At 42.1% G+C, this 27,780-nt stretch overlaps 1 protein-coding gene and 1 long non-coding RNA gene across 6 annotated transcripts in view; both read left to right on the top strand.

Annotated features, from left to right (window-relative positions):
* The window catches only part of atf7ip (activating transcription factor 7 interacting protein), a 33,750-nt gene that overhangs the window by 350 nt on the left and 5,620 nt on the right, over positions 1–27,780 (top strand). For 2 of the 5 annotated variants that reach the window (XM_028972081.1, XM_028972082.1), the window contains exons 2-9: positions 16,584–16,646; positions 17,462–17,916; positions 18,062–18,419; positions 18,735–18,934; positions 19,059–19,196; positions 19,304–19,378; positions 19,491–19,549; positions 19,898–19,965. In XM_028972081.1, the coding sequence (XP_028827914.1) occupies positions 17,470–17,916; positions 18,062–18,419; positions 18,735–18,934; positions 19,059–19,196; positions 19,304–19,378; positions 19,491–19,549; positions 19,898–19,965 (1,345 nt within the window). In that variant the 5' untranslated portion in view covers positions 16,584–16,646; positions 17,462–17,469. Of the gene's footprint in view, positions 1–16,583; positions 16,647–17,224; positions 17,375–17,461; positions 17,917–18,061; positions 18,420–18,734; positions 18,935–19,058; positions 19,197–19,303; positions 19,379–19,490; positions 19,550–19,897; positions 19,966–27,210; positions 27,377–27,456; positions 27,616–27,699; positions 27,749–27,780 lie in introns of those variants that run through there. The other 3 variants (XM_028972084.1, XM_028972085.1, XM_028972083.1) reach the window with 3 other exon arrangements.
* LOC114785918 (uncharacterized) lies at positions 22,946–27,192 on the top strand. The gene is made up of 3 exons (XR_003749119.1): positions 22,946–24,975; positions 25,273–26,187; positions 26,285–27,192. It is a non-coding gene; the product is annotated as an uncharacterized LOC114785918 (long non-coding RNA).

Here is a 27,780-nt window from a genome sequence, read left to right as displayed (position 1 = left end):
GATTTTTTAAATGTTTTAACATCATATTGTATGGTAGATGTGTTTCTGCTGTGTACATGGCAAGCCATATTTCAAAAATTCACATTTAAAATGTTGTATTAAGTTTGTGGAATGTGTTACATTGTACTTACTCATTCGAAAACTTATTATTATAACAAAATATATTGAGAGATGCCTTTAAAAGCCATAACCCATAAAATTAAGCCGTTTCGCGTTTTCGTCGTGAAGCAGAATTTTACGAATGTTAACTTTTAAACCAAATAATAATAATAATGTAGTTTTGTAGAAATGAAAACCCTAAACAACAACACATTTTTCAGTCTTATGGTGTGTTCCACTTCTAACTGAAAATCTGGTTATCCATTTTCCGAGATGGAAATTTCAAATAGACTGCCCCCTCAGGCACAAAAAAACCCCCACACTGAATATATGTAGTAAGTGATTCTATTCTTGGTAAAGCACTGATTTCTTTTATCAGCTAAAATATTCGTCCTGTCTACTAATATTTCGCTGAACTCCAGTGCTTGAGGATGACGTTTAAATCGCAAAGAACGTCACTTATACGTTTTTACACATTTGCAAGAATAATCGCATGCATTGTGGTTTTCAAATTGCATCCAGGCCAATGACGATTTCAGTAAAAATGTGATAAATCGTTCAGGCCTAGCGTGCGAACGTACATCATGGCTATGTTACATTTGGCCATTTGTTTTAATGATGTGCTGTTCACAGTTGTTGAAATAGTGAGAGAGGGACAGAATGGGGACCTAACCAGAAAAAGTAAATGTCAATTGAATTCACTGATATTTAAAAAAATTTAAATAACAGATCCATATTACTTGGATCCTCAAGACTGGATTTCAGATCCCTGTGCAGTGCCCCCTTTTACATACTGAGAACATATATTTTATGCAAGACATGCATGTTCATAATTCAACAAACTGTGAGACCAGTCATGCTATCAAATGTAAAGTGGCAACAAAACAGAATACTCCAGATATCCACACTATCTGATTCCTTCTAGCTTGCCACCTTTTTTTTTTCAACATAGGAAAAGCAAAGAACACATCGAGAACATATTCAATACTAGTCATTTACTAACAGTGGTTCATCATAAGCCAAAATCAAACCATAGGCATTTCAAAGAGCAAACATTTGTTGTACCTAATTTTGTTGTACTTGATACAGTGACCAATACATTTTCATAATATTCTGAATTATTTATATTACGTTTCACAAAAAAATTAGTTGGCATCAACCACAGTAACTTTCTTTCAAGTTCAATATTTAACAGTTTGTCAATAGATTGTAAAGAGGCTTAAATTTCAACACAGAATTGCAGTAAATGGGTAAGTCCTACAGTTTTTACTAATGATGCAAAATATCCCAGTGTGCATAATTATGAACTGGTTGGGATAAGGGAATATTAATCGGACAGACCAACTTGTGCTGAATATCTGTCTCATTGTCATGGATCAGGATGGGATGTTTTAATTGTACCCTCTGGGGTGCAAGCACATTCCATCAAGTGGCTACTTTGGAGCACATAAACTTGAATTGAAAAATAACTGTGATTATTTTTGCAACCCCAGACTCTGCCCCATCGGTTAATGTCAGGGTTGCCACGGGAAGACGCATGCGTAGACATGCTGAGTTGGCTGGAGACAGTCATGCCCCTTTTCCACTGCTCTGGTTCCCAATTTTGGAACCAGCGACAATCTTTTCCGCTGAAACAAACTTTGCTATTGTACACACAAACAGGCACCAAACAGACCTGTAAACTTTGCTGGCTTCATAGTGCGAACCCATGATGTCATGAGCACTGGGCGGAGTGATTGTCAACTTTAGAGGAGAAAATGCCGGTTAACCAGAGTTCAGTATAGTGGAGCGCTGAAGAAATGAAAACTCTTTGGTATAACAATATCGACCTTCACTGAAATTCAACAAAAATTTAAATGTGCACTAGAAGAAAATGAATGACGAAATGAGGAAAGAACTTAGTCACAGGCTTCACACAAACAGCCAAATTGTCAAGCTAAAAAGAACGGAAGAAAGACTACAAAGACAAAAAAAACGTCTGGTGTTAAGTGGGCATGAACTCCCGACCATTTCTCGGTTTGGTCCCAGTTCAGGACCTGGCACCAGCACCAGTGTAGAGGAAATGAGATGTCAGTGAGTGAGAGACTGGGGCAATGCGCAGACACCACTGCTCCATTGAATGCAGGTAGAGTGAGTTCTGAAAGAGTCTTTACCGTGAATCAGTTCCAAGGGGACTTGCATCAGAGTGAACAAAGTTCAGGCAGAAAAACAAAGTTCTATTCATGCAGCCCGCCAGGCGCAAGAGCACATGCTCCCCCCTGTGGGTGGGCAAGAGTATCTGGCTTCAGCCACTGTCAGGTGTGGAGGTCTACAGTTGGTGGAACCATGACATCTAATCACATTGTGTTGATATCCCTATGTGATAGACTCACCAATCAGATGTGTCCCAAGATAAAGCTACGCCCACTTAAACGCAAACAAGAACACTTGCTCTCAAGTCATTGTAGTTACAGTATAGATTAGTTCCCAATTCAATGTACGGTTATGCTACAGTTTTTAATACACATAGTATAATAAATTCTAAACAGAACTAATTAAATCGCAACCAAAATCTTGATTCTTGATGTAGTTCAGCTCTACTTATAACCTACTGTTTTTTTGTTGGTTTAATGAAAAAGTTAGTTTAACTTTTTCTGGTGGACAGGTATAGACAATGACTGATTGTCATTGTGAAACACTGCAGCGCAGCACATGGTGCCACAACTAAATGTGTCCTCTGATTTTAACCATCACCCTTGGTGAGCAGTGGGCAGCCATGAAAGGCACCCGGGGAGCAGTATGTGGGAACGATGCTTCTGCTCAGTGGCACCTTGGCCACTGATCGGGATTCAAACTGGCAACCTTCGGAATACGGGGCCACTTCCTTAACCATTAGACCACCACCACAGTATCAAATTTCTATTTAAATATCACTGACAGTCTTTTCACAACCCCCTGCAACATACTTCCCAGTAACTTCCAGTACTGCCTTGTTGAACCATCTCCTGGCAATTAACAGGTTGTCAGTGAAAAGAGCAGAAAATTCCACAATGGCTCTCGATTGCATGTGACTCATTCCTTGTGCTCTACCTAATGGCATAATTACATTTACATTTACAGCATTTATCAGACGCCCTTATCCAGAGCGACTTCCAATCAGTAGTTACAGGGACAGTCCCGCCCTGGAGACACTCAGGGTTAAGTGTCATTCTCAGGGACACAATGGTAGTAAGTGGGATTTGAACCTGGGTCTTCTAGTTCATAGGCCAGTGTGTTACCCACTAGGCCACTACCACCTTACGCTCTATCTTGTCTGTCTCACACACTGAATCTTCATGTTGTATCTGGCAGCATATATGTAAAATATATATCCTCCAATGCCTTCTGGACTTCATCTGGCTCATCCCTTTTGTCTACAAACTCTGTCTATAGCTTATGTAGTTGAACACATTTAAGGAATTGTGGGTTCTCATGGGTTGTATAAATTACCCATGTTCATTTCAAATGATAGTTTACATGAAACATTTCTTCCCTCCTGAGAAATGAACGAATATGTGGTACTGACTTTTCCACTGGCAAAAAACAGGTAGTGAGTAGTGAGGTGAGCCAGTACAAAAATGAGTGGACAAAGAGAAAGAGTCACAGCCCCCAAGTTGCTGGTGCATGTTGCTGAAACTGCTACTAGATCGCATACTTCCACGTTTAAACTCACAATTAAGCGTACATATATAACCTCCCTTGATGTTTTCTGAAAATAATTGCCTTATGTGAAGTCTGCCTTTCGTGACAATTCATCCACCATTAGAAAGGGAAAACTCACCAATTCAAAAGCAAAATCTAGCTTCAGATAAAGCCTGTGATGTAGCTTTCTGTGATGATGCAGTCTCTAAACCACATGCATATAGACATCTAACGATGGATGTCCTATCAAGTTTTAAGATAGGAACTTTGTCCTTTGGCTCTCATGGATGGTGCTTGTCCCCCCACACACACACATTGTATAAATGACTGATTGGATTGAGATCTGACGGACATGTCCTTTTGGCAGTGGACAGGATTTGACATGGAAACCTGGTTGCACAGTTCAAACCCGTTTCTGTCATGACTAACATTAAGGTTCAACGATGTGTGCATCAGATTTCTTTTTTTGTGTGATAGGACAAAACTAGCTCGTTTTCTCTCACCATGTGCAGGAACCCTATGAGGGGTTGAATGATTGTCCTTCTTTGGAACACCCCACAAGGTGTTCTTACATCTTAATGGACTATAGTCTACTTGTATATTTGTAATAGTTTTCATATTTGCTGTTCATTCACTGGTTATACTGGGGTATTTTTTGGAATATGTTCAAGACCACTGTCACCAGTCTTTTTGAAACTACAAAAGCAGCTTACACATCATACGTGAGACCCTTTGTTTGCGATCCACATGTGATTTGCACTGAAATCCGCACATGTAAATGTTATATTTAAAAGTTAGCTTATGGGTAGCTGTGGATGCCCATGCCACCATTTCTCATGTATTATGTATAACTATGGAAATGTACATTTTTGGTGAAATTGGCATCTATGGAAATCATTCAAGTGAAACTTAAACCTAACATAGATGCCATTCCCGAAAGCCCCATCAGCAGACTGTGACCTGATTACCCCCCGGCTCTTATTGAATGGTACAGCCCAGCTTTCAGTATTTTTCCACTGCCTGTGGTGCCTTGAATGACTGTGCTCGTGAGGGGGAGGGGCAGTACGTTTTCAGACTGAGCACAGTTTGTACTGTGCTATGAGTACTAACTTTACTGGCCAGTAGGTTTGTTGTAAATGGATAAACAATATTTTGTTGAGAAACTGGTTATCTGAAGTCTAGCCATATACTTATGTCTATGTAGATCTGAATTCACCAGACAGCTGTTGTGTTTGTGCAATCCATGTTTAAAGTAAAATTGAGGTCTGGGGTGCTGACTCTTATGTATTGTCCACAACAGATGAATGAATGGGATCAGCTGAAAGCTAAATGGTTCAGTTTCAGCAAAGTGCCAGCCAGTGAAGAATCTTTGCATTCACGCAGCCTGGCTGTGTTCTGGGTAATGTTCAGTAGCGTTCCAGCAGGGTCTCTGTACCTTTGGAGAACAAATGTTTCTTCCTTCCTTTTTTGTGCTGGTTTGATTTGGCGTGCTGTGTTCTTGTTTGGTCTGTGAAGGACACAGCAGCTTCTGATCTGGTGGCCATTTTGAGTTACTACAAGTACTGGAATGTTGCTTTATGGCAGTGCTGTAGAGTGTGATATTTCATTAATGTGTTTTGAATAACTTGTGTGTTAGTGAGAGAACATTTTTAGAGTTAAAACATTTTGAGTTTTCCAGTAAATCGTAATTCGACCTTTTAGAGCACAGCTGTGTAAAACCAAACAAATCAAAACTCAATGTTATTTCACACTGCAGTGCTTTAGATTGTTTGTTCATTTTGGGTACCGAGGGGACATTCTGATGGGCTGAAAGTTGTGTGCTTCAGTCTACGCCGAAGAGGAGAATGGAGAATCCAGAAAGCAACATCCCCTCCCCCTCTGCTCAGTCGGTTTGAACCGGATCAAACTGGTTGCTGCAACCCACATTCATGATTGGCTAAAAGTAAAAAGTATATATGGTCAAATAGGAGCCCTGTACTTCCACATAAAACCAGGGGTTATTTAATTAGGGTAATTAAATGTAGAGTTTAATAGTCATATGTACCTTAAATGAGTGGTAATTATTGCTATATTAAGAGCATTTTTAATAGTATTTCAGTTTTTGTTCTTGGTATTGATGAGGAATTCTGGGAAAATAATTGCTTTTCCTTGCATGCTTGAAAATTCCAGCATAGGTTGTGTCATTTAAATATATACCACAAACATTTTCTTTGTGTAATAACAGACAGCTTTTGCCATGAACAGGATTCAGGTATACTCCATAAAATGTTCTAATTTGTACATGTCATAAAACCTTTCTGTGTTAAGAAGACGTGAAATAATGAAAGTCTAATTTAATGTCCAGTGCATATTTCATATCCTTCATATTTTTCTTATATTCATATTTTTATATAATTTTGATAAGGGGGATTAGGCTTTTCATTCTTTTTGAACTTGTTACCACCAAAGGCTGATTCTAATAATGTGGAATTATTTTCTTGGCCTAAATCCTATACTCATCCTTATTTAAATGTTGTGTGTTCCTTGTAATTTCTTCTATAAGCAAGTGTGTCATTGGTATTTTGCAGAAAATGTTGAAATATAATGCCAGCATATTGTTCTGGCTGCAAAGGGAATGTGCACAGTAGCTCTAGTGGCCATTTTGAGTTTCTGCCATCAGCCACCAGCAGGATGTGTGAGATGGAGGATGGGCAAAGATGAACTCTCATGGGTTCTCTTTTTTTTTTTTTTTTGCCCCCTAGAGGCAATATAGAACATTTTTTTTTATTTTTTTTATTGATCGATAATATATATTTTGTAGACAGGATTGTGAAGACTGAGGCCAAGGACATTATTATATATGAAGACCAACTATCCCTTCCTGGTTTGTAGTATTTCTGGTACAGGGTTTCTGGTCTTGATTTTATGAGGTAGCTAAAATACTGTGCGTCTCACAGGTATCCTGGTATCCACGGTATCCTGGTGCGTGAAGGTCACCTGAACTCTCTGAGAAGTATTATGAGAAGTATTGATTGAGTCTCCTTGGCAACATTGAATTAGCAACTGAGTGTAGGTGTGCGTTCCGAATGTGACAGGGGAACTTGCCATCACAGCATTGGTCCCTCTGTTGTCTGCGTTGGCCACAGCGTTGGTACAGTCTGAGCGGTGGTAGTCTTCCACTGCCTGTTCCAACCCTGATCCTGCGCCTGTTTTTCATGCAGAGGGAGGGGGGCTGGGGGAGGGGAGGAGCTCTTGTGGTGATAGATCATTTGCTTTCTCACTGCCGTGTAAACTCCTGTTTACAGAAAACTATGGCAAAATATTTCAGGTGTTTTTTTTTTTTTTATTTTTACTTTTTATTTTTATTGAGGGGGGTATTCTGAATTCTTTATTACAGGTTTCTGTGTCCCTCTGACCTGTTAGTTCTCCTAAACTGGTTCAGTTGGGTTTTTTCCCTTCTCAGGGGGAGCTGGTTATCTTCTGTATCATTTTATTACTTGTCAAAGCAAATAATTTATTTATTTGACAGTCAACATGACACTGCACCTTCTAAAGACTTGGTACAGTCCTGGCCAACCCCACCCAACCCCCACCTCCATTTCATGTTGAAATAACCTTGTGATCACAACAGCTTCCTGTTATTTATAATCCAAGTTTATAATCTTTTAATACTGTTAGGTCATTTAAATGTAAGGTTATATTAAAATGTATGTCGCATTATGTTGTGTTTGTGATATTGCTTTAAATATTTAAATCAGGGTGGTAGTAGCCTAGTGGGTAACACACTTGCCTATGAACCAGAAGACCCAGGTTCAAATCCTGCTTACTACCATTGTGTCTCTGAGCAGGACACTTAACCCTGAGTTGCTCCAGGCGGACTGTCCCTGTAACTACTGATTGTAAGTCGCTCTGGATGAGGGCGTCTGATAAATGCTCTAAATGTAAATCATTCAGCACATAGAAATCTCGTAGAGATACAAACTATTCAAACTATAGTGCCCAAAAATGTCACCAAGTAATTAAAAATTAAAGTTTAAAATCAAGATCGTCTTCGGTGGAACAATCTATAAAGATTGTTTTTGATATGGGATGAGGTGAGTTACACATTAGGAGATTTAGCTACTTCAACTCCCCTGTACCTGTACATAAAACAAGTTATGGCAAACACAGCTGTCAGTATGTAGGATGGGCGCAGTGCATATAGCAGCCATTTTGTCTTTCCATAGATCTGACACAAACATGCAGACTACCAAATCAGGGTGGGCGTGAGGTGAGAAAGATTGTTTCACAATGATTCACGTGTTTTAATTAAGTCTGGGATGTTTGAAATGCTCTTGACTACATTTATTAGCAGACTAGAATGCTTCCTCTACCTTTTACCAGACACACACACACACACACACACACACAATGAAGCACCAGTGAAACTAAGTTCTAAGTTAATACTTTATTAATTAGCTTGCTGAGATCGTTCCAGTTAGAAATGTTACCTGGATCCATCTTATGTGGATTTTTATTGCTGTCCCCCACACAGTCTGTACTAATGGTACAGTCCGTACTCGGTAATTTTCCGCTTGTCTGCATTGGTCTGTGACTCTGTCCTAGAGATGGGGGAGGGGAACTGGAACTGGCTTGTTTTTGCCATTTTCCCTCCTTTTAGCTGTTCTAGAATAACATTTTGTTTTGTGTGAGAGTACATCTTGCTCTACTTGTTCATTGTGTCCTATCTGCTCTGTCAGTGTTGGTCTTCATTAAATTAATGGCCTTGTGAGACAGTTCAGACCCATTTCATCCTCTTAATCGGCACTAAAATGATAAAAAAAAAAACTTGAATGATTAAAGAAGATGCACTTGAAAGTAAATTCTTTATCTCCCCTCCCCCACATTTCCTTAGATCCTCTAGTAGGGGGACAAGGTGGTAGTTGTAGTCTAGTGGGTAACACACTGGCCTATGAACCAGAAATCCCACTTACTACCATTGTGTCCCTGAGCAAGACCCTTAACCCTAAGTTGCTCCAGGGGGGGGACTGTCCCTGTAACTACTGTTGTAAGTCGCTCTGGATAAGGGCGTCTGATAAATTCAGTAAATGTAAATCCTGTCAGTGAGAGAAGACCATCTTTGCAGTATGCGGTTCCAAAAGAATGTATCTTCATCCAAATTTGGTATGAACTGCGATTTGCAAGTGAAGGGAAATTATTGTCATTGTGAAACACTGTAGCACAGCACATGGTGCACACAGTGAAAATGTGTCCTTTGCTCTTAACCCATTAACCTTGGTGAGCAGGGCACAAAAGGCACATGGGTGGGGACAGTGCCTTGCTCAGTGGCACCTTGGCGGTTCGGGATTCGAACTGGCAACCTTTCCAATTATGATTTAATTTCCTTACCCGCCAGGCCAGTCACTGCCTGATTTTATCGTCCCCTTTGTTGGTCTGATTCTCTGCATGAATTTAATATGGTATCTGCATGTTAGGTTGCTGTTAATTCTCATTAATAGTTGTATAAATTAGTTCTCATTATTATTGCAGCGTTATCACATGTTTAATTTGACACAAATAACCTGAGTCCACAAAGTGATGGTAACGTGTCTCTGTGTGTCAAGGTTGTGTGTAGCTATTTGAACATAAAATTTCAGAGTAGGGTCATTGTAGGTTAGCCCACTTGCTAGATCTTGCTCTGCTGGGATTGCGGGTGCTGTGGAGATTAGATGGAAACTGAGATGAACTGAAACAAGGGTGTGCCATCTTGTCACTGCGGGGTCTGTGTTTACCCTTAAACGTGGTTTTAATATCTCAGTGTGGCTAATGCGCTGGTATTACTCGCATCTTCCTGAAATGCATGAAGTCATTTCTTAACTGATTTTTATTTGAACCTCTTGTAAGATCACGTTGCTTTTTGACCCTTCAACATTGGGCGCAGAATGAAGTACTGGAGAGTAATTGCTCACTCTCCCAGTGATATGCAAGTTTCGCAGCTGTCCAGAAATACATTGATGCTCATGTAACATTACACAATTTCTACATACGATTGCTAACAGAACTGTTTTGTGACTGAAGCCAGAACACAGAACTATAGAATTTGTCATGGAGCTTATTCTCACAGTACTAAAACCAATCAGAGGATTAGCACAGAATGCCACAAATGAATTTTCGCCAGGTTCCTGCTGTTTCTTCTAGCACATAGTCTTCAAGTTTGTACTCATCTTCAAGAAGAACTCTCAAAGACAAAGTGTCTGAAATGTCTCTTTGGATCTTCTGGTAACACCGAAGAATTGCTCTTGGATGGTGAAACAGTCCCAGTTCAGAGAACAAATCATACAAGTGAACAAATCGATGGTGAAATATGAACCTTTCTGAAAACTTTTTCCAGTCCCATCACTGAACTTTAAGAGGGAAATGTTTGTTTCTTTCTGAATAAACAGGACATTCTTGGTGTGGGGCTTAACTGGTGGCCATTTTGCAGTAAGTTCATGTACCATGAATCAAATGACAGCATGGGGCAGGGTCATTTTAGAAGCAGAAATGCTGCAGGCGTTCAGTTTTTAGTACTCTGCAGCGCCCATATTTTAATAGCTCAGAATTGCATGTGAACATCACACGTTCATTGTCTGAGTTTACTTGTGTGAGCATTTTTTAAAGATTTCTTGAAGGTGAGCCATTAAAGAATTGAGAAAGCATGCAGTGTCATTTAATGACATACCATACTGACAGTCGAAATGCTGAGGTAATGAACAAGCTCTTGTAATAAATATCCTACATACTGTAATTATACGCACAGTGGTGGCCTAGCAGTTAAGGAAGCGGCCCCATAATCAGAAGGTTGCCAGTTCGAATCCCAAGCTGCCAAGGTGCCACTGAGCAAAAGCACAGTCCCCACACACTGCTCCCCGGGCGCCTGTCATGGCTGCCCACTGCTCACTAAGGGTGACTGTTAAAAGCACAGGACACATTTTGTTGTGTCACCGTGTGCTGTGCTGCAGTGTTTTACAGTGACTTTCACTTCACTTTTCACTTTCACTTTCATTAGGATATAGGATTTCCCCCCCAGTTTAACACAGTAAAAAAAAGTTAACATACAAAACTACAGAAGCAAACACTTGAAAGCTAACTATGTACAGGGTGGGCCATTTATATGGATACACCTTAATAAAATGGGAATGGTTGGTGACTTTTGACACATTTGATAAGTGGTCAGAAACTTGTAAATAACTCATGAAAGAATAAAGTTATGTTAAAACCAACACCATTGTTTTCCTTGTGAAATTACCAATAAATTTGAGGTCACATGACCCTCTTCCTATTGAAAAAACAAAAGTTGGATCCAAGATGGCCACTTTGGTCACCACCCATCTTGAAAAGTTTGCCCCCTCACATACACTAATGTGCCACAAACAGGACGTCAATATCACCAACACTTCCCATTTTATTAAGGTGTATCCATATAAATGGCCCACCCTGTATATTGGAACAAGTGAAGTGCTTGTCATTTTGAAACATAGCACAGCACACGGTGACCCAACGGAATGTCCTCTGCTTTTAACCCACCATCTTAGTGAGCAGTGGGCAGCCATGAAAGGCACAGTGAACAGTGTGTGGGGATGGTGCTTTGTTCAGTGGCACCTTGGAGATTCGGGATTCGAACCGGCAACCTTCTGATTAGGGATGTTGAAATCAATCATATAATTGATGCAACTTAAAATTTGATTATATCATAATGACATTGCTTGGTGACTGATGGTGGCATAAAAATTCTCGTTAAAAAGTAATGCCTGTAGTGACACTTGCTGCCTGATCAGAGTACAGCGTCGCTCCGGGTAGGAGTTGTGGCCTAGCGGTTAAGGAAGCGGCCCAGTAATCAGAAGGTTGCCGGTTCGAATCCCGATCCGCCAAGGTGCCACTGAGGTGCCACTGAGCAAAGCACCGTCCCCACACACTGCTCCCCGGGCGCCGGTCATGGCTGCCCACTGCTCACTCAGGGTGATGGGTTAAATGCAGAGGACAAATTTCACTGTGTGCACTGTGTGCTGTGCTGCTGTGTATCACATGTGACAATCACTTCACTTTCACGCTGTGCAGCACTCAGTGGCCTTGTTCGCTTCGCACCGTGACGTATTTTCGCACAACCAGTATGCCCATTCAAAACAAGCACACAGCGGGAATGGAGGAAAAGCTGATCTTAACAATCTCGGAGTGTCCAGGGATCTGCAACACGACATTATCATATTACCGGGTGTTCAGAAAAACACTCATATTTCTCTGTGCTGAGCCCCGCGTCAAGCGCAGCGCTGCGGCGTTCAGTCTGAAAGCGGCTTTACATTTTCTCCAATGAGCAGAAAAACAGTCTGTGTTTAGTCTGTGCTCACCTGACCCCACGGGTGTCTGAACCAGGCATTTTTCTGCCGTTGGTGGCTTTAGGTTGTAACAGGTTAGGGTCTATGTGTAGCGGACGAAACTCTGGTGAAGTATGCAGAGAATCGGAAGAAAGAGAATCTCACGCCACTGCTGGGGTTTCCATCACCCTCTCTGCATCAGGACCGGGGAAGACTACTAACTCTGGCAGCTGCATAGTGACATACTACAAGTATATATAACCGCTACAAGGTGAACGCCAACATTGTCATCTTGTGACCAATGTAGAAAATGTATGGGATGTATCGCAATGCATCGATATCAAGGCATAATAATAATAATGATAATTGTAATTGAATCGCGAGGCCACACCTCTACTTCTGATTACGGGTCCATTTCCTTACCCACTAGGCCATCCACTGCCCCTTCTGGTGTTAAACCAGACATTTGCAAAAGAGCAAACGAAGTAAACAAGTTATTTTTCTTTTTAAAGGAAAATGACATGGACCGGTATAAACCGGATCACACTGGCCTGATTGGACTGTGAAAAATACAACTTAATCGCAATCAAATCGCGAGGCCAGTGAAGGTTCACACCTCTACTTCTGATTACGGGTCCATTTCCTTACCCACTAGGCCACCCACTGCCCCTTCTGGTGTTAAACCAGAAGTTTGCAAAAGAGCAAACTAAGTAAACAAGTAATTTTCCTTATTAAAGTAAAATGACATGGACTGGTCTAAACCGGTTCATACTGGCCTGACAGTGTTCTGATTGGACTGAAAAATACAACTGAAGGCATTGATTTAAGTCAATCAAAAAAAAAAAAAAACACAAATGAAATAAAGCATATGATATTTGTCAGGGGTCAGTATTCTTAGTATGCCCAACACATCTGCAAAAACCTTTTATACCTGGCCTCTGCATGGTTTTTCTCAGCCTTTCAGCTACGAATTAATTTTGTATGTTGTCATGTCTTAAATGTGACATCTGCCAGTTTGATTAAAATAATGTTTTGGCGCAACGTTAGCATGTATTAAATATTGCAAAAAGATTTGGCACAGACCAGTTCGAAAAGTGTTCCACCAGACAAGTGATTTATCCCTCATCCTTTACCCTTAATTTTATTCCAGTTGATGAGATTAATTTGTGGGTAGCATAGCTGGGCTGGAACCAATATGCTCTCCTAAGGTCTTCAAAAAGAGCAGTGGTCCTGCCGAAGCAAATAAGAGCCACATAGCTGAAGCTCTGGTGTGATCACACCAGAGCAAGTGTCCGTATCCATCTAATGCCTGGTGAGTCTTGGTATCCCACTGGGGCATACTGAGGACATATTTTTAAGGTACACAGACTTCAAAATAGGCATCAGGGTTTTAATCATATCGTTTTCACATACATCATTTGTTTCTTTGGCTGCTTGACATTTGTAGATGTATTTTATTCATTATAAGTATAATGTAATTTAAGGAGATTTAGACTAATTTGATTTTTAAATAATTAAAATATATAGAGAGAGGAAAATGCACGAACTACTTTTGCCATTTTTCTTTCTGCTGGAAGTGCACGTAAAGCGCCCCCTGCCAGTGCTCAGTGGTAGAGTCCATGGAAGGCTGTAATTTTCCACTTGCTCTACTCTGCAGCACTGTGACTGAGTGGGGGAGGGGGTCGCTCTTTTCCATTTCATTTAAAAGCACTCCTGTTTTAGTGTAAAATTTTCTTGAAAGTGCAACCTGGTGTTTTGGAGTGTTTTGTGTGCAGGTATATACAAGGGAGCTATATATATATTATTGTTTTAAATAATTTTTAACAGTATTCCAGTGAGGACTCAAGTGAGAATGTTCTTGCCATGTTTCAGTTTGTGTGCAAACTGGGTTTCATTTGGGTTCTAGGCTTAATGGTAGTGAGCGATTTAGTTCTAGAATGTTCTAGTAATGAGTCATCGGTTCAGTGCGCATGTGTGCCGCTCTTCCAGAGCAGCTGCTCTGACACTCCCCCTCCCCCACTCTTCACTTCTCCGTCCAACCAGCAGAACGGTCTCGTGATCGGTAGAAAGCTAGCTATCTAAGCTTTCATTCTGTCTACAGAAATATGTATTTTGTCTAATTTGTCCATTAAAAAGATTCAACCTTTTAAATGTCTTACAAATTCCAGTTCATCTTGAACGGACTGCACAGACTAATATTGTGTGAAAAAATTATTCATACACAGGAAAAATGAAACAGTTTAATTTTATGATTAAAAGTTTAATCTTAATATTTCAGGATTAGATGTATCAATATTTTAAATAGGTCATTTTGTACAGCAGAATCTTTTGTGCAATTAAAGCGGTAAATGTGAGGCCAGTGACTCCACCAGCTCATACAACATAACCCAAGTGGATCCAGACTGGAAGTAGAGTGTTCTTTTCTTTGCTAGAAAGTGATATTGGTAGAAATAAACCAAAGGTCACAGGCGTTGCATCAGTCCACCTGTATCTGGAAGAGATTGTTCTGCGCTGTGTTAGTTGTAAATAGAATTTCAAACATGCATAAAAATATTCTACAAGAGCTTTAGACCTAGTAGTCTTACTGCAGATCAAGAATAATATGTCATAAAGTAAAAGCTCTAAAGATACCAGTCCCTCGGTCTTGTGCTTTGACGGCTTGCTGAGCGCCCCCTGCCATTTCTGTTTGGTACAGTCCATGGTAGGCTGTAAATTTCCACTCACGTTCACTGTTGTGGTGCAGTGGGGGAGGGTAGCTCTGTGGTTTAAAGATTTTTAAGTGTTCTGTTACATTTCTTGGTTATATACAAAGCAGAACATGACTCTTCGAAACAATATAGGGTTAAGTGAAGTTTTTTTTTTTTGATGGGGGCGTGGTGGTTAAAAAGTGTTTGTCGGTTCTTTCACATGTTGGAACATAACACAGACTTATGTTAAGATAATCAAGAGTGATTCTTTTTTGTGGGTGGAATAGAATGTTCTTCTGATGGGCCATCAGTGTGCGCCTCCAGAACAGAGAACCTGACTCTGTTTAGAAGAGCCGATTCTTTCTGGGCATGACTTTCCCGTCCCCGACCCTCAATTTCTCCCTCCAACCAGCAGAGCGGTCAGAGGAAGGTTAGCTACATGACTTTTCATTTTACCGCCAACTGAGAGTTGGCTGTACATTAGGGATGGTTTATAATAGGCAAACATTTGGTTATGTATTTGGCTAGATTAACAAACAAAGGCTCTGGCTAGATCATCAACAAAATGTATAACATAATTACCATACCAGAGTTTCCAGCAGCAGCAAAATTAGATTTGAATGAGGGTGATGAAGTTGCAAGGTACAAGAGATAAAACAGGGGAAAAAAAAAACAAAATGTCAGCTCATTAGATTGGTCCACTTGTGGCCTTTCAGGACGAACAAATTAATTCATTCTAAGTGCTTGAGCGCTGTAAAAATGCTGAATTGTTTATGTAGAAGAATATATGAAACATATAGCTTATTTACTTGTACACTAGACTGTACACTTAAAACGACATTCATTAATTGGGTCAAGCAAAATTCAGATACAAAAAAAAACTAACAGAGATTGCAGACTCTCTGAATGTATTTGACGTTTGTTTGGCTAATAATTGCGGTTTGCTTATAAAACAGGAGCATCTATGAGAGTCTAGGTGGAGTTGAACTTAACGGCGAACAGTTGTTGGCAGATCTGGCGGCCATTTTTGGACCCTGCAGCGCAGGAAGGCACATTTCCAGCACTGGAGCTAGGGTGGGGGATGGGCGAGCTCAGCATGCTGAAACACAATATTGGGAAAAGGGGTTGTTTTTTTAGCGTTCTTTGATCATCCAGAGGAACTGGTTGAATCTGGAGACTGCACATCACACTTTCAGGAAGTACAATCATCTGCAGCATTTCCACATTTCATTTGCAAGCTAGATCCAGTGGATGTCGTGTCGATTTTTTTCAGTCAAGTTGTTTTGTACCACCTGTACACTGGCATGTCCGGTTTTTGAAGCTAATGTATATTAATGCAACGTACTTGACTCATCTAGGCAGGATTTTAGAGTCCCCATTTCTGGTGGTTTCCATGAAATACCGGGGCAAAGATCAGGCCTGTTGACAGGAAATGAAAGGCATGCACATGCAAGGCATAGCAGAGCTGCATGGGAGCTGCTAAATATAAACTGTTGCCGTAGCGCAGCCGCAGTCTGCCTAGCTAAGCACCCATGCAGCTCCGGTGCAGCAGCACTGACAAAACGGTGCCCTGGGTGACTGTCAGTCTACCGACCAAGAGTGTAAACATGAGGTTTAATAAGAGAGTTTGTGTTTACCTGTGTGTGTGTGTGTGTGTGTGTGTGTGTGTGTGGTTTGCCTGGGCCTTCAATAAACACCAGTAGACGCCATATTCTGTTCAAATTTAATTTCGTCTAGACACAAAATACATATATGCTGTTGAGCTGCGTGATCTGAATATGTATATATCATGTTCTAGTTTAAACAAAAAAATGTTGTTTTCTTTTAGATTCTGAAACGCTGGCGCTACCAAGTCCATGAGCAGAGACATAGATGCTAAACTGACAATTTGGTAAGTTGAGAAAGGAAATAAACGCAATTCCTAAATAGCGCATTTTACTTCAGCGGGTATGTGTTTGTGTGTGGTGGTGGGGTTTGGTGATGAATACGGAAAGGGTCACTGTTAACATGCCTTTGGGCTAGCTTGCCCAAAACTACGCAGCTACGCATCGTAGACGGCATTTTTTTTTCTTTCCTTCACCACACAAACAAGATTACCTAATCCTAACCCTGGTCGCTAGCTGCTTGCCTAGCCTGCCGCTCCGTTTGGCTGAGGGCACAGCCAATGCCAGACAGAGGGAGGAGACAGAGGCAGGGCTTTCTTCCCCCGGCTGCCTTTGAGGCTCAGAGATCAGTGAGCAGCTGTGCGCCGGCAACTGCACAGCCTCCCTAGTTGGCTTGCTAATTGAAAAGGGAGGGAGGGCGGGAGGAAGGATCAGATTTGGTTTAGGACAGGTCTACTTGTGCTCAACACATTAGAAACCTCTGTTAGAACTGCACAAACAGCTCAGTTTTTTTATTTCCTTTTTCCAGGGTTTTTTTTTTTTGAGCTTGTGATTCACGTCACAGAGCATTGCAGCGGTTTAATATGAGCTATTGCAGTGGTTTAGACTGAAGGACGTGACAATAGAAGGTTCTGGAACAATAGGAAAGTGAATGTAGATGTTAGAGCTCCCCCTAGTGAAGAATCTCTGCCACTGGGCTGGAGACTCTCTGGCGCCTCTCCGCTACTCCTGAGGGGTATTGACCAATTACTGTTAACAGATGTCCAGCTTGGTTGAGATTTTCTCTGGTCATTTGTTTATCCATCTGCTTTTTACTCCACAGGTGAAAAAATGGAAGTCGCAGTACCAGAGGAGCCTCAGAAGAAAATCTTCCGTGCCCGAAAGACAATGAAAATGAGTGATCGGCAGCAGCTCGAAGTCCTTCACAACACCCTGGCAACCACTTCAGCACCTTCCAACTCCTCGTCGCCATCCCAGACACCATTGGTGAATGGCATGCATTCTGAAGATGGGAACAAGAACTCAGAAAAAAGCAAGAAGCGAGAGTCACGGGCCCGGTCTCCTGACCTACCTTCAGTCTGCTTGCAGTCATACCCTTTGACACAGTCTCAAACATCGTCTTCCGCTGCCAATAGTGCAAACCCCTCTCAATCATTGAAAGTCACTACAAAGGAGTCTGAAAAGGGGGAGAAATCCAAGGATGGACTCTCTAAGAAACTAGAACGAGAGGAAGATGAGGCAAAAAAGTCAGACAAAAGTGAAGAGAAGGAGACTGAGGTGTGTTCCATGGATGGAGAGGGGGGTGGGTCTAGAGATAAAAGATGTTGTCCTGCATGACCTCTAATGGCTATGTGGAGATGGTTTGTTAAATCTTTGAGAAGTTACATCTTATTTCCTCATGATTTTCCTTCTTCTGCTTCAGGAGTCTCGGGCTAAACCCAAGAAGACCAGATCTACTTCACCCACCTCAGCATGTCAGAAGAATGGAGCTGAAAAAGACAGTAAAGAGGACACTGTTGCCATGGATACTGAAGCCACACCCTCAGTTCCAGTGGAGAAGACCTGCAGGTCCTCCTCGTCTCGCTCCTCTTCCCCCTCTGCAGGCATTGAGTCTGACCAAGAAGTGAAGGAGGGCTTCCTGTTCCTCAGCGAGGAGGAGGAGAACATGGGAGAGAAGGATGATGGGAAAGAGATGAATGAGGACAAAATGGATGTTGATGGCAGCAAAGGAAAGAAGAAGAGAGAGGATAATCAGACCTCACAATCGTCCACCCCAGCAGGTGTTGTCTCATCACCCCCTGTTGTCTCTTATGCAATTTCCCACTAGTGGGACTAATAAAGGTTGATCTCATCTTATCTTATCTCAGTATTTATGGTGGCTAGAGTTAACCGGTTGTCTTGATGGCTGTCCTTCAGGATAACAGGCCTGGCCAGTCTTTCTTAACTCAGCTTGGTTACTTAATTTTGGAACCATATGCTATTAATCGTTGTCAGTCATACCTAAAAATAATATGAATTCCCAATTAAGGGTTTTATGCCCATAATAGGATGGTTTGGAAAGCAGGGGTGATGGGCCCTTTTTCTTTCGATTACAGCATCAACTGGTCGAAACACGCCCACTGCTAAGAAGAGGGGCTTGTCTCAGGATGCAGACAAGAATGAGCAGAAGGATGGAGACGAGACTACTAGAGGAGTCAAAGTGGGGAAGAGAGCCAGGGTTGATGGGGTGGAGCTTGAGGCTCAGCTGGCGGTGAAGATCATGGCGAATTCTGACACCCGTCTGAAGCTGGAAAAGGTCAGTCTATTGAATGAGAAACATTACCAAGTTTTTCTTAAACTTGGCAATCAAGTTAGGACCGCATGCCAGAACACGCATGGAAAACCTTGTTTTTTTTTTCTCCCTCTCCTGCTGTTTTCAGGTGGTGCAAAAGCTTGTGGAGGAGCGCTTGCGTGTGTGGGAGCTCACTGTTTTCGACCGGAACCTGCAGGAGCTCAAAGAGCGGGTTGAGAAGATGGACTGTGCTACCAAACACCAGAACAGTCTCAATACACTACAGGTACAACTGCCATATGTAAGATGTGTAGTGCACAGGCACAAACACAGGAGATGCTTTCCACCTACGTCACCAATTAAGTTGGTTTTGTAACCACTTTGCGTTTGTAGGCCAAGATTGCGCGACTGGATAAGAAATTTGTAGCTGCTAACCAAGCAAAAGAAAATTCCAAAAGGCCTCAAGATGTAAGTAGAGTGGTAAAAATATATTTAAAAAATTGCAGTCTTAATAAGGAATTTAACACAAAAAAGAGATTTAATGTTACTGGTTCTGTTTTTTTTTTCTCTTTGAAATCAGGCACAAACAAACTCTACTGTAAAGACTACGCCTCCTGTGAATACCACTCTTGTACAAAGGTGTGTGGCCATTTTCTTTGCTTGCCCAGTCACACTTTTCTTGTCTGCACTGCTTAAGAAGCTTAGAATTGAGCGTAGTTGGTAAATAGCAGTTTACCAGAGGCGGCAGTTTTATTGCTAATGAACATTTCTTGTTTGAATGGGGATATACTGCCCTCTGGCTGTGACACAATCTTTTCATGTCTCGCAAGTTTATTGTTCTTTTTTTTTTTTTTTTTTTTTTTTTTTTCTTTCTTAGTATCCTGCTGAATAATTGTAATTAGTAAATGTGAATATTTAATGAGTTCTGGATTTTCTCACTGGTTTTGTCGGTGTGTTGGCATAATGTTTTATATTTTAACTGAACAGAAACGTTAGGACAACAGTCGACACCAAGACCAATCAGGGTCAAGCGGTTGCTGCTGATAATTCCACAGGTAAGCAGAATTTGTTCAGCACACAACACCACATATCAGTCAAAATGGGAATGCTAACACTGTGTTTGCTAAAAAAAAAAAAAAGTTTAAAATTGAATAAAAATTGGCAGTGTTTACACTAAATAGCATAAAATATTGCATGGCATAGTGTAAATTTCTTATGAATGTAACTCGCTATCAAGCCCTACAGACCAACTGCTGTCATGGCTGCCCACTGTTCACTAAGGGTGATTGGTTAAATGCAGAGGACACATTTTACTGTGTGCACCATGTGCAGTGTTGCTGTGTATCACAATGACAATCACTTCAATTTCACCTAGTGGAGAATCTACTGTTGTGTTTACCAATTCACATAAACGTATCATGGGCATGAAGTGTGCAATTTTATTCATGCAATTTTAGCTATTGCAATTTTTTTTTCTTCTGTTTTCTGTTAATCGTCGGGGTGGAATGATTGAACACACAACTTTTCTGCAAATATATCAGGGTTAGACATACTTTTAAGCTCAGGGGCCACATTGACTTTTGAAAATTGTCAACACAGGGCCAGCCTCAAATGCATACATATCAGACATATCACTGTAATGCTTTTATTATGTCACCCTTTGTGGGAACTTTGTTGCTTACCAGCTGTCTCTATGGAGAAAGGCTTGCTAAACTAAGAAAGAAAAGAGGGTTGGATGTAAATAGTTTTACACTTTAAACAACGCAGTTGGTCAAAGTGCTGTAAACACACGTTGAAATTTACATTTACAGCATTTATCAGATGCCCCTTATCCAGAGTGACTAACAAATAGTAATTGCATGGACAGTCTTCCTTTTTGCTCAGGCACACAGTGGTAAATGGGATTTGAGCCTGGGTCTTCTGGTTCATGGGTGAGTGTGTTACCCACTAGGCTACTACCACCCGGGATGTGTGTTACATGGGGGTTAAACACAGTTAAATGTAGGTGGGCGGTTAGGTACCACCTCCTTACCATTTTAGCATCTTTCTCGCTAGTCAAAACGCATCACCTGACTGCTCATTTACCATGCAAGTCAGTATAAAAACTTGTCATTCGGGCAAAGATCTTCAACTCCATCTGCACCTAATGTGCCACCTGGTGGAACACCAGAAATTACATTAAGCGTTGAGAGCAGTCATAATTATGACTTTATTTCGGCAATTCTATAACAATCTTCAGAGGGCCGGGTTAAAAAGAACAACGGGCCAAAAGTGGCATAGTTTTGATCCTGCCATCCTAACAGTGAGTGGACACTGAAGAACGGTCAAGTCTGGTCTTTATCTCATTCCGAGACTCTGTGCTTCATTCAGGTACCCACCGGAATGATGCCAGGGCTTGCGATATATGCCTTAACAAGAATTCCTGAAGCATCCTCCTTTGACTCCTGACACAATCAGGTCGTCTTGTTAACCACAAGGATGACAAGCTTTCCGAAAATATGTTGTACTTGTAGACACAGTGCCTTCCACTCATGATCAATCCAGAGGACGACATCTGTGTAGATGAGCAGCTCATACCCTTAAAAGGACACTGCAAAACAAAATTGTTGTGGAACAATCCAGAAAATTATGGGCTGGAAATCTGGGTCACCACAGATGTTGCCACATATGCCTGGAAGTGCCAGGTATATACTGGAAAAGCCACCAGTGATGCTCCAGATGGGCCAGGGAAAGAGAGATATCCTGGATATTAGAGGCTCGATATCGATGCATCACGATACACCCCATACGTTTTCTATATTGTCACATGATGACAGTATCGGCATTCATCTTGTAACGGTTGTATAAACTGGTAGTATGTCACTACCAGTATGCTGTGGGCGGAGTTATTAGTCTGCCCCGGTCCTGATGCAGAGAGCGTTATTGAGACCCCAGCAGTGGCATGAGATTCTCTTTCTCCCCGGCAGGCCTCCTTTGAACATGGTGTTTATTATGGCCAAATTGCGGCTTGCACAGAAGTCCAATAACGAAACACCACTCAAGTTCAGATCTGGCGGACCGTTCCTCCCAATCACACCCCTCTAGGTCATGCATATGTTTTGGACACTCTGGTGAAGAGAGCAGCAGAGCTGTCAGAGCTGTTGGATCAGATTGCAGGGGAAGATGCCACGTAGACCTGGCAGACCCAAATGTATAGTGAGGGTCTTCTGAGAACGCCTTGCAGAAAAACCTGTCAAGATGGTCTTCAATTCCCACCTCCGGCAGAGCTTTGATCGAGAGCAGGTATGTTGTTCCGGTGGGGGACATTTAGTCTGAATGGACCTTGTTCCACTCTGCAATTGTTGAGGCGGCTGTTGCTAGCTGTGGTCGCAAGGTAGCCAGTGCCAGTCATGGCGGTAACCCTAACTTCTGGTGGACACCAGAAGTTAGGGGAGCAGTCAGGCTGAAGAAGGAGGCCTACAGGGCATGGCTGCTCTGTGGGTCTCCAGAAGCTGCAGACAGGTACCGGACGGCCAAGCGGGCAGTTGCTGAGGCAAAATCTCAGTTCAGTGAGGCCATGGAGGAAGAATACCAATTGGCTCCAAAGAGATTCTGGCAAACCATCCACGCCTTCGGAGAGGAAGGCAGCAACTCGTTCACACTGTTTACAGTGTGGATGGGGAGCTGCTGACGTCGACTGGGGCTATTGTCAGGCGGAGAAAGGAATACTATGAAGAGCTCCTCAATCCCACCAACGTGCATTCCAAAGAGGAACTACATCTGGGATACCTGGGTATGGACTGTCCAATCTCAGGGGCAGAAGTTGCTGAGGTAGTCAAACCTCTACACAGCAGCGGAGCCCCGGGGCTGGTGAGATCCGTCCTGGGTATCTCGGGGCTATAGATGTTGTAGGGCTGTCATGGTTGAAATGTCTCTGCAACATTGCGTGGACATCGGGGGCAGTTCTGGTGGAGTGGAAGACTGGGGTGGTGGTCCCCATTTTTAAGAATCTCAGATTGAGGAGGAGCAATGTGTTTTTTGTCCTGGCCATGGAACTGTGGACCAGCTCTTTACCCTTGCTGGGGTGATGGAGGGGGCAAGGGAGTTTGCCCAACCAATCCACATGTGTTTTGTGGATTTGGAGAAGGCTTATGACCATGTCCTGAGGGGCTCCCTATGGGGGAGCGCTCCAGCAGTACGGGGTGGATGGCCTTTTGTTAAGGGCCATTCAGTCCCAGTACCAGAGGAGCGTGAGTTTGGTCCGCATAGCCTGCAGTAAGTCGGACCTGTTCCCATTGAGTGTTGGACTCTGCCAGGGCTGCCCTGGGGAGGTGTTTTGGTGTCCTGTCGGCAGGAGGCCCCCAGGTTGACCCAGGGCAGGCTGGAGAAATTATCTCCAGTCTGGTCGGGGAACACCTTGGGGTCTTGCCGGAGGAGCTGGTGGAGGTTGCTGGGGAGAGGGCTGTCTGGGATTCCCTATTTGGGATGTTGCCCCGCGACCCGGACCCGAATAAGCGGACGAAAACGACGACAATGACCCCTACTGGACATGATGAAGACCTCAAGGGTGTCACAGTTGCAACAATTTTTTCACTTCGTACTCACCTGCCCAGGAGCTTCTGAGGAAGAAAGTGGCCCTGATAGGGACAAGCCTGGGCTACCCCCCCAAACTAAAACAGACATGTGGAGAGCTGCAGAAGTCATGTGTTCTGCTTTTTTTTTTTTTTTAAACATTGCAGTTTGCACATCAAATGTTCACAGTAATGAATCAGATGTTGATCTACAATGGGAAAAGGGTTGAATCGATTTTAATGCATGTACATTTTTGTACACAAGGGGGTACCGAAGGGTGCAATACACCTATTCAGTATGACATTTAAGAGTTGAAAACAACAAATTTGTGTAAAAATATTTATGCAGGAATTAATTCCAGAAGTTGCAACACAGCCAGAATTACCACCAAAAAAAAAAAGGAAATAAGGTACAAAAATGCCCGAAGAGGATAGCAAGGATACATCTAGTTTGAGTGCTGATCAAGCAAGATGGCAAGTCAATTTATTGTCCATCAGTTCATATTCTGGAAAATAAAAATGTATACAATAATGTATACAATAATTTTAACGTGATTCACATGAGAACATACTACGGAAAAAATCCTGACTTGCTGTGCTGTTGATGTACGAAAGTGATATTGACATGAAATTGCAGTCAAATGAATCCCAAAAATTAGAAAAATGTGTTTTTAAAACTAGAATTCCCAGGTTTTTCTGACCCCCTCAGCCCTACCAGAGGTAGGCCAAATGGCCCCTTGGTTTGAAACTAACAACTCAGTCAGCGACAAATGGCTCCCATTCATTTGTAAATGGTTGGCTAATTGGAATGTGTCACTCCCCTTCCCCCCAAGAAGTGTACTCTAACACTGCTGTGTACTAAGTGTACTCTAGCTGCCTGTGTGTGATACCTTCACAAAAGCTTACCATATCTATACAAAATATCCCACACACTGACTGACCTTCAACTTTTCATTCTATTTTCAGCCTATTTTTAATAAATAAAACACACTTGTGTTTCTATATTTTGTGAATGTGTGTCTTTCATACTTGCAGGTCAGTCAGGGTGTGGGATATTTTGTATAGATATGGTAAGCTTTTGTGAAGGTTTCAATGTCACACATACTGTAGCTTTGGCCTGTCTTGAAGCAGTGGTGTGGGTAAAGAAATGCAAATATGCCAGGGTTCACAGGTGTAACTAGTGTTTTTGCACAACAAAAAAAGGATTACAATGGAGCTGATGGCCTCTCCACAGGAGGTTGGACCAAAAATCGCTTGCTAAAAGGTGCTAAAAGTAGAGAACTTCCTTTTGTGCTGAACTGGATAAAATCTCACTGCACATAGCCTACTACTTCAGTGCCATCAAGAATTCTGTGGTGTACGAACCTCCTCTCCAAAGAAAGATCATGCAGAGAAGACTCACCACTCAGCAGGCCTTGGAAGTTCTCCTGAGTGAAGTAAACCCTTGTGACTCGGATGGAGAAGACATAGAACTTCAGCCATATTCGGACTCAGAACCGTCTGATCAGTCTTCAGGTAAATTTTTATTTCATATTATTTCCTATTTCATTTCAAACAATAAGTGGTAAATACCAAAAAAGCAGAGCAGAGTGACAGAAATATCTACTCTGCCTTTTTTTATATTTTCCACTTTTTTGTTTGTGCACCTTAGCAGACATTCACTGCCATCTGAAGTGCAAGACATTGTTCTGCTTTAGTTGTATCTTTTTATTTAGGAAGATTTTTCAGAATTATTATTAGTATCTATGCATGCATTTGTGATATAATTTGACTTTCCCCATTGCTCACAATTTGAATTTGTTCAAACTGCAGATGAGGAGACTGCTTCTCAACCTAAAAAGAGAGCACGTTTGGGGACTGACATGACAGAGACAGTGAAATATGGCACAGTGTGGCGTGAAGAACCCCAATAGAAGCGTATGCCGCAGATGGAGAGCCAACGGCTAAGGCCAGAAGAAGTATCTCGAGTCGCCTTCAGAGCTTCCTGTGTTTCATCACTGTTGACATGCTTCGGAGCATTCAAGAATGGACTATCCAACACGCACAGCAAACGGAGCATGCTCATTGGTTCATGGCCCTCCCTGAACTAATGGCATTTATCGCAATTGTCATCTTGCGGGGGCTTACCAAGGTTCCATCGCTACGCGACTGCTGGTCAGCAAACCTGGGAAACCCACAGATCATTGGAAGTATGCGACGAAACCGCTTCCAAGACATCATGCGACACCTACGCTTTGATGACAGGTCCACCCGCAGTGATCGAGCAAAGACAGATAAGTTTGCTGCAATTTCCAGTGTGTGGGTATCATTTGTCACCAACTGCATCACGTCCTACAACCCTGGTCTACAAATCACCGTTGATGAACAGCTCAAAGACTCGCTGCTGTTTCCTGCAGTATATTGCAACTAAACCTGATAAGTTTGGGATCAAGTTTTGGGTGGCTTGCGACCTAAAATCCAAGTACATTTGCAATGTCCTCCAATATCTTGGCAAGGACCCCAGTCGTCCCAGTGGGGAGAGACTGTCTGAAAATGTAGTGATGAGGCTGATGGAACCATTCCTAGACAAGGGCAGAAATGTTACCACGGACAATTTCTTCACATCGCTGTCACTTGCGCAAAAACTGCTTAGCCGGAAAACCACCATCCTCGGCACAGTCAACAAGATTGGCCGGGAAATTCCACAATTCCGCCAGACAAACAGATCGCAGTGAATTCACCACTCGGGTATGTTGCAGGTCTTTTGTGGTTTTTAGAATCAACACCTCCAAGTGTGTCATTGTGTGTAAAAGTGCTATGGAAATAACAATTTCTTATTTATTAGGTGTTTTCAACCACTGCTGCCACACTAACTGCATATTCGGCCAAACGGAAGAAGACCGTCTATGTTCTTAGCAGCATGCACAGAGTGGTTCAGACTGATAATACCACCAAAAGGAAGCCAAACACTGTCACCCTTTACAACACCACGAAGTGTGGCGTGGATGTGATGGACCAGATGGTGCGGGAGTACGCTGTCTGCTGGCCAGTTGCCGTGTTCTATAATATGATTGACATGGCAGCATTGAATGCACATGTGCTATATCAAGCATGCACCGGGAAGCAGGAAAGACGGGTGGACTTCCTGGTGGAACAATTGCTTTGGACACAACCCTCCACACCTAGCCCTGGAAAAAGAGCCATGTGCCAGGTCAAACACCAGTGCAAGAACAATCGTGCCACTGTGCGATGTGTTCACTGCTACAGATACACATGCGGTAAATGCAGACTGGAGATGCCATGGCTGTGCCAAGATTGTGAGTGATTGCTGGAATGTACTCTCACTTTTTATTATTATTTGTAAATATTTGTACAAATGGTTGGTTTTTTACATTTTTTTATTTTGTACTGTTTTTATCAATAAATCTCTTCAACAAAGGAAAAAAACCCATGTGTGTTAAAGATATCAAAGTGAAACACAAGTGTCCTTGAAGTGGCTCAGCATGGCCCCGCCTTGTCTACTTAACAAAAGCATCTGTTCACATGTGATTATGGATATTTGTTGAAAGTCTTCCAGCCCATCGGCTGTCCTGTGGGTTTTTTAGGTAGAAAAGCCAAATGGCTGCTCTTTGGGACAGCTATGGACATTTTTTGTTGTAGGGTTTTAACTTATAATGTATTTAAATAATACGGATAAAAACACTTAAGTGCAGTCCATTTGCGAGGCCACTGAAATGATCATCACTACAGACCTTGTTGTCTGACATTCAGCCAAGCGGAGGAACTCAAACCAGCTGAGTGACAAGAACAAATCTATGCGGAAAGACGGCCGTGTCCTATCAGACATCGGAAGCTTCCTGCTGAAATCCAGTCAGCCCGTGCCAGACACCACAGTATGCCATCCAGCTAAAAAGCAGCCGATTTTGAAAATGACCAGGTACACAATAAATTTACAGGCAAATGTAATTCTAATTTTTGGTGTATTCCGTAATGTGCCTTTTCTGTGTCACTTTGCAGAGAGGCATTGAAGGTTCTCACCTCCATTTTGGACGAGGGGGGCACCTGCACAGCGAAAAGCATCCACAAGAGGCTTCAGGATATTCTTAACCTTCCAGTGTCTTTCACCTTGGTCTTAAGACACTTAAAGCGGCTTGGTTGGTCTTGTGACAGGGTATGGTAGGTATAACCATTAAAAAAAAAAAATACTTTTGATTTGTGTGTTTGCAGTAATTTACAAAGATACAACACTGTTTTTGACAGGAAATGCTCTCAGACTCTTAAGAAGAAGCCTAATATCACAAAACAAGAAGTATGTTTCTAAGAAAAATCTTTTCAATGTTA

The sequence above is a fragment of the Denticeps clupeoides genome, chromosome 3, assembly GCF_900700375.1.
Source record: "Denticeps clupeoides chromosome 3, fDenClu1.1, whole genome shotgun sequence".
NCBI lineage: Eukaryota > Metazoa > Chordata > Actinopteri > Clupeiformes > Denticipitidae > Denticeps > Denticeps clupeoides.
Note: the sequence above shows the minus strand (reverse complement) of the source record. Positions and strands in the feature narration are given on the sequence as shown.